The sequence below is a fragment of the Solanum lycopersicum genome, chromosome 4 (genome assembly GCF_036512215.1).
Source record: "Solanum lycopersicum chromosome 4, SLM_r2.1".
In the NCBI taxonomy this organism is placed as follows: Eukaryota; Viridiplantae; Streptophyta; class Magnoliopsida; order Solanales; family Solanaceae; genus Solanum; species Solanum lycopersicum.
The window spans coordinates 33,272,228-33,279,777 of record NC_090803.1 but is presented as its reverse complement, the minus strand read 5'-3'; the positions used below and the strand labels follow the sequence as shown (position 1 = coordinate 33,279,777).

General features: G+C 36.6%; 1 protein-coding gene across 1 annotated transcript; it reads left to right on the top strand.

Annotated features, from left to right (window-relative positions):
- The first annotated feature begins 1,529 nt into the window (after positions 1 to 1,529).
- On the top strand, positions 1,530 to 2,084 carry LOC138348073 (uncharacterized). Its single transcript, XM_069296682.1, has one exon. It carries the CDS (start codon positions 1,530 to 1,532, stop codon positions 2,082 to 2,084), a length of 555 nt encoding a protein of 184 aa, XP_069152783.1.
- The last annotated feature ends 5,466 nt before the right edge of the window (positions 2,085 to 7,550 follow it).

The following is a 7,550-nucleotide window of genomic DNA, read 5'->3' as shown; positions in this document are numbered from 1 at the left end:
AAGCAAAGAGTAAAGAGTTGAGTTAATTCTCAAAAATATATAAGGGAATTAAGTATTCCCTAAGAGTTATAAATGTTTTCATATTTTGAACAAGAAAAATAAGCTAGACTTAAAACATATCCTTTGTCTAGTTTTGAAAGAAAACTATGATTTCCAAGAGATCTTTTAAGGCTAAGTTTGAGCAATTATATCAACCAGAGGGAAAGTTGTTTTTAAAACATATGTGCTAAGTATTTTGGGAGTATTATTGAGCACCGATATTGGAACGCGAGTTCATATTAACTCAAGCCCCCATAAACCATGTAGCCAACATGGACGGATGAAAGTTCATACTTTTTAGATGATTCCTTATTGCTTTTTAGAATAGACTAGTGGATCCACTTAGTAGTTCATGTTCTATGTTGATGGCAAGTTATAGTAAAGTCCTCTCCCAACGTGAGGTAAGACATTTTACCATCACTTAGGCTCATAGTGATTGTTGTCGGTTAGAGAATCTAACACAGAAACTATACTACTTTCACATATAAGTGAAGTTTTCTATTACATTTTCTTAAATGAATTGAGTTGTTTACACTCTTTTACCAGGTTTATATATATTTTGTGTGTCATCATTGATTTATATTAAGTTCACTATGAATGTGTTGAGAAGAACAAAGGTAAGTGTTCCTTCTTATTCTTTTCGAGCTTAAGTTTTTGTGTAGATTCCAACTCGCATACTCATACAATCAATGTACTGATGTGAGTTGGATAGACCGTCTTATGATGCAGACGCAGAAAATCAGGATCAACATCCAACTCCTTATTGATCAAGTTTTGAGCATCTAGAGTTAGTGGTAAGTCTCCTTGCATCCGAAGGACTCTTTTATTGCTTTCAGTATTTTCATTTATAGAATGTTGTGGGTTTGTCCCAACATTTATCCTAGTATTGTAAAGGCTTCATAGATAGATAGTCAGATACTTATTTTGGTTTGGGTCTCTATTTATTTATAGATATTCATTGTTGAGACTTAAGTGTACTTTTGGCAAAAAAATTTATGAAATTTATATTAAATTTTTTTATTGATATTATTGATGTTATATTTAGTTAAGTCTTCTGCTGAGTTAAGTAAGTCAGACCAAGGGTTTTCTCAAGGCCAACAATGGTTATTGGGTGACAGACACGTCCAAGGTGTAGGCTCGGGGCGTGACAAACTTTGTTTCAGAGCCAATTTCCAAGATTTCTAAATTAAGTCGTCTCTATAAAGTCTTAGTCATCTGTGTAAATCACCCCACATCTATGATTAGGAATTCCTCACTTCCTTCATGTTTGATTTTCATTCATTAGAGTTTATCTCTAATGGTTTCTCACTAATTCGTGCTTGCGCGTGTTTCAAATAACTAATCCTCCATGAGTAGCAGCATGAGGTCACTTTTCTAGGATAAATGTTGGACCTCGGGAACAAGAGTTGCCCAATGCACCTAAAGTGGAGCCTCAAGGGGAAGTTAGCAACGTTGACTTCCATAAGGCTATTAGGATGCTGAGTTAGGCTATGACTAACCAGGTTGGTCAACAGAGAAGATCTCAACGAGAAGATGTTGACACCTCGAGTATTTATGAGTTATTGAGAATGAATCCTCCAAGTTACACCGGTTCGAGCACTACTAAGGATCAGGAAAACTTTGTGGAAGATTTGAACAAGGTTTTTTATGTGATGCATGTAACTGGTGTTGAGAGAGTCAAGCTAGATGCATACCAACTGAAGAATGTGTCTAGGACTTGGTTCGACCAGTCGAATTATGGGAGAGATGAGAATGCACAACATCTGAGTTGGGATTGTTTTGAAGAGGCTTTCTTGGGGCATTTATTTTGCCTAGAAGTGAAAGAAGAAAAGGTGCGAGAGTTCCCTACTTTGAAACGTGACTCTTTGAGTGTGCATGAATATGGTTTGAAGTTTACCAAGATGTCTCACCATGATCTTGATATGGTTAGGGACATAAGGAGAAGGATGAGCTTTTTCGTCGCTTGCTTGGGTTGTTCTTCAAGCAAAGAGGGAAAAGCTTCAATACTAATAAATGACATGGATATATCAAGGTTGATGGTTTAAGTGTAGCAACTTGAAGATGAGAGGCTGAGGGACATAGAGGAGTACAGAAACAAGAAAGCCAAGACTGGGAATGAGTCTGGGAAGTAGAAAGTTTGTTCAAATCGGCCACAGTATTAGAAACAAAAGGGTCCTACACCATCATCTGCTAGTGCACCTGCACCCAGAAACAGAGGTGAGTATAATGGCCAAAATTAGCAGAACTTCAAGGCTAGACAAGACCAGTCCCAAGGAAGTTTGGCTCCTATAAGTGGTAGGTGTGGTATAAACAATGCCGATAAGTATCATGATGGTCAGTCAAGTTGCTTCAAGTGTAGTCACGAGGGACACTTCATGGAGTGCCCTAAGAATAAATAGGGTTGTGGAAATTCTGGTAATAGATCCAATCTTCATCATCTGCTCCACCAAAAAGGTTTTTATCTAGAGGAGCTACATCCCGCAATGGTGAAAGATCAAATCGCCTTTAAGCAATCACTAGCCTCCAAGAGCAAGAGAATCCTCTAGATGTTGTCACTAGTATGATCAAAGTCTTTTTTTTTATGTTTATCCTTTGCTAGACCTAGGAGAAAGTTTATCTTTTGTAACTCCTTATGTTGTAAATCAGTTTGAGATTCTTCCTAAGAAACTTTGTGAACCTTTCTTTGTTTCTACCCTGGTTGGAGAGCCTATTCTAGCAGAAAGATTCTATCGCGATTGTCTTATTTATATCAGTCACAAGAACACCATGGCTGATCTAGTAGAGTTAGACATGATAGATTTTGATGTCATTATAGGTATGGAGTGGCTTCATGCCTGTTATGCATCAATAGATTGTAGAACTCGAGTAGTCAAGTTATAGATTGTTAATAATCTAGTCAAAGAGTGGAGTACTAGTTCAGCAATGCCTAAGGGTTTTTTCATTTCGTACCTTAAGGCGAGAAAGTTAGTTTCAAAGGGTTGTATCTATCACTTAGTCCGAGTTAAGCTATCTTCCCTTGGGTTAGTTCCTATAATAAAAGAGTTTCCAGAAGTCTTTCTTGATGATGTACTCGGAGTCGCTCCTAAGAGAGAAATAGACTTTGGCATAGATATCATCCTAGATACTCTTCCTATCTATTTTCCTCTATATACAATGGCACCATCAGAGTAAAAAGAGTTGAAAAACAGCTGAAAGATCTGGTAGACAATTGTTTTATCCAACCAAGTCTCACCTTGGTGAGCTTCGGTATTGCTTGTAAGAAAGAAAGATGGTTCCCTTAGGATGTGTATAGACTACTTCCAATTGAATAAGGTTACCATAAAGAATTAGTACCCTATTCCAAGGATATATGATCTTTTCGTCCAGCTTCAGGGTGCTTTATCTTCTAAAAATTAATCTTAGATCAGGCTACCATCATCTGAAAGTTAGGTATTGTGATATTCCATAGACAATTTTTAGAACCAGATATGGGCATTATCAGTTTTTGGTCATGTCTTTTGATTGGCCAATGCACCTGCAACATTAATGGATCTCAGGATTAGAGTCTTTAAACCTTATTTAGATATATCTTTTATCGTCTTCATTAATGACATACTAATCTATTCAAGGAATGAAGTAGATCATGCTAGTCACCTCAGGATAGTTATGCGATTGTGAAAGATAAAGAGTTATATGTCAAATTCTCAAAGTGTGAGTTTTGGATTAAGTATTTGGAATTATTAGGCCATATAGTTTCCAGTGATGGGATTAGTGTTGATACCCAAAAGATAAAAGCAATTCAGCTTTGGCCTAGACCCACATCTCCAACTAATATAAGGAGTTTCTTCGATTTGGATGGCTACTATAGAAGACTTTTTTAAGGTTTTTCATCTATCTCATATCCCTTGACTAAATTCATTTAGAAGACAATTAAGTTTCAAGTTCAAAACCTTGTGAGAAAAGCTTTCACGGATTGAAAAAGAGGCTGACTATTACCCTAGTTTTAACCTTACCGGAAGGTACTCAAGGTTTTCTGGTGTATTGTGATGCATATAGAGTTGGGTTGGGTTGTGTATTAATGAAGAACGTCAAGGTTATAGCTTATGCCTCCATACAGTTGTAAATTCATGAAAAGAATTATCCAACCCACGACTTAAAGTTTGTTGTTGTAGTATTCGCCTTGAAGATGAGGTGTCACTACTTGTATGGTGTTCATGTTGATATATTCACTAATCACAAGAGCCTACAATATGATTTACCAAGAAAGAGCTAAATCTCTGACAAAGGATGTGGTTAGAAGTGTTTATGGATTACTACATGAGCATTCTTTACCACCCAAGTAAGGCTAATGTGGTTGCTGATGCTTTAAGAAGGTTATCCATAGGGAGTACTGCCCATGTTAAGGAAGAAAAGAGGGAGTTAGACAAAGATGTGACAAACATACACGCCTACGAGTTATACTTATGGATTCCTTAAAAAGAGGAATAGTGGTGACTAACGGGGTTGAATCATCACTAGTGACAGAGGTGATAGAAAAATAAGACCAAGACCCCATTTTGCTTGATTTGAAGGTGAATGTTCATAATCAAAGAGTATTGTCTTTTGAACAAGGGGGAGACGGTATGCTGAAAAGTCAAGGTAGATTGTGTGTACCTAGGGTGGATAGACTCCAAGAGAGGATCATGGAAGAGGTTCATAGCTCCAGATATTCCATTCCGTCAGGTTCCACCAAGATGTACCATGATTTGAGAGAGGTAGATTGGTGGGAAGGTATGAAATAGGATATTGTTGAGTTTGTTTCCAAGTGCCCGAATCGCAGGCAAGTGAAAGTAGAAGACTAAAGGGATGGAGGTTTGGCTCAGAATATAGAACTTTCAGAATGGAAGTGGGAGATAATTAATATGGACTTCGTCATAGGATTTCCAAGGTCTTGCACACAGCATGATTCTATTTGAGTAATTGTCGATAGAATGATAAAATAAACCCACTTCTTGCTGGTAAAGACCACTCATTCGACATAGTATTATGCAAAGTTGTACACTCCAGAAGTGGTAAGCCTTCATAGAGTCCATTTTCCATCATTTCAGATTGAGGTGCACAATTTATTGCTCAGTTCTTGAAGTCTTTCAAGAAAGGTTTAAGTTCAAAGGTGAATTTAAGCACTCCTTTTCATCCTCAGACAGATGGACAAGTAGAGAGTACTATCCAAACAACAGAAGATATATTGAGGGCTTATTTTATTGATTTCAAAGGAAATTGGATGATCAAATAACTTTTGCTGAATTCGCTTACAATAATAGATACCATTCGAGCATCCAAATGGATCCATATGAAGCTCTTTATGGGAGAAGATGCAAATATCCTATGGATGGTTCAAAGTTTGTGAAGTAGGGCTGATAGACCAAATCTAGTTCACCAAGCCATAGAGAAGGAGAAGGAGAACCAAGAGTGATTGAAGACGTCACAGAGTCGTCAAAAGTCCTACACAGATGCGCCATTGGAGTTTGAAGTGGATAACTGGGTATCTGAAAGTTTAACTCCTGGAATGTTTTATGAATTTTTGTAAGAAGGAGAAACTTAATCCCCCATATATTGGTCCTTATAGAATATCCAAGAGGATTGACAATGTAGCTTATGAGTTGGATCTACCACAAGAGTTAGCAACGGTTCATCCGGTGTTTCATATCTTCATATTAAAGAAGTGCATGGGTGATCCTTCATTGATTGTACCAACTAAGAATGTAGGTATTAAGTATATCTTATCCTATGAAGAGATTCTCGTTCAAACATTAGATCAACAAGCTCACAAGTTGAGAACGAAGAAGGTCACATCGGTCAAGGTCCTTTCAAGGAATCAATTTGTTGAAGCAGCTTGGAAAGATGAGAGGATAAAAAGAAAAGATATCCACATCACTTTTAATCCGTTGAGAATGAAGATCAAGGTACTAATTTTCTTCTCAAGTACCTTATAAACTATGTGTCAGCATGTTGTACTTACATTAAATTTTGAGTGTTGAACTTGATGTTACTATTCTTAGCTCGTAGTAGCCTTAAATGAGCTAAGAAACTAAAAAATTTAACTTTTGGAAAGGAAAAGGAAAATCGGGAAAAAAATCCTATACTTAAGAAAGTGAGTTTTTGGTCATTTTCAAACTTCCATAACTTCTAGATCATGATGAGTTAGAGTCAATTCTTTATATGGTTGGAAAACCCTTGGAAAGATCTTTCCAACTCCTCCGAGTTTTCACAATTTTGATATTGTATTAGGAAGATGTCTTTCGGAAGTTGGTCTATTGAAGTGAGCAAAGTCCAATTTCAATTTAGTAAGGGCAAACTTGTCTTTTCATCAATCTATGTCCTAATCATATTAAGGGTATATTTGGGTTAAAATAAGTTGGAATTCAAAATAGAAAGGCTATTTACGCTTAGTGCTTGCAGAAGAGAAAACTGAAGAAGGAAAAACGGAGATAACATCAAGAAATCATCAAGAATGCCAAGATCTTCGAGTGGAATTCATCGGAGGTGATCCCTATTAAGGTATGTGAGATATTTTCGTGTTGTGTTAGTTCACCTGCACACCAACATGTTTAATTATGCGATTTTGAGTAGATTGAATGATGAAATATAAGTTCTTGAAGAATAATATTGGAATTCTTGTTGGTTGAGTTTTTGCATGCCTAGAGTTGATTTGATTCGTGTTTCCAAGTGTTTTATCGAGTCTAATATATTGGGTATTGAGGTTATTAGTGATACTAAGTATTTAGGGGAAATCCATTGAAGTTTAGGAGGTTTAAACATGAAAAAGGGAGAAGAAAAGTCGAAACTCCAATCTAATAGGCTCTTGGGTGCTGGCCCTTCCAGAGCCCAACATGACAGGCTCTGTCCAACAAGACCTGGCGCGCCGTGCCAGACAAATCCCCTTAGGGCAGTCTGTGTCTGTTAGGCTCAGGCTCTCCACGCCTCTAAGAGCGCCAAGGATGCGTGGAGACCCTATTCTCTCCCCATATTTTCGTGTTGTTTCCTAAGTGATGTACCCACGTTTCTTAGTTAATTACAACACTTTAAGGTACATCTAAACATTATTAAATCATGAATAAACATGAGATCATGAATCTTTAATCCATAATTGAATTTAAGGAAAGTTAAGATAAAGAATAAAGAAGTTAAGAGGCATGTCTAAAAGTTAAGAAGGAAGTAAAAAATAAGTTCTTAAAGTTTTCAAGTCTCTTAAACAAACATTTTAACCTTGTTTTAAGGCTTAAACTAGAAGCTGAGCAACGATTAATGAGTTGAGTTAAATTCTCAAAAATTTAAAAGGGAACTAAGTATTCCTAAGAGTTACGTTACAAGTTGGGCACAAAGGAAAGATCTCAGTTCATTTCTAAAAAGTTATAAGGGAACTAATTAATATATTCCCTAAGTGTTCCAAATGTTTTCACATTTTGAACATGAAAGGAAGCTAGACTTCCATCAGATCCTTTGGCTAGTTTTAAGAGGAAACTATGATTTCAAAGAGAGATTTTAAAGTTATG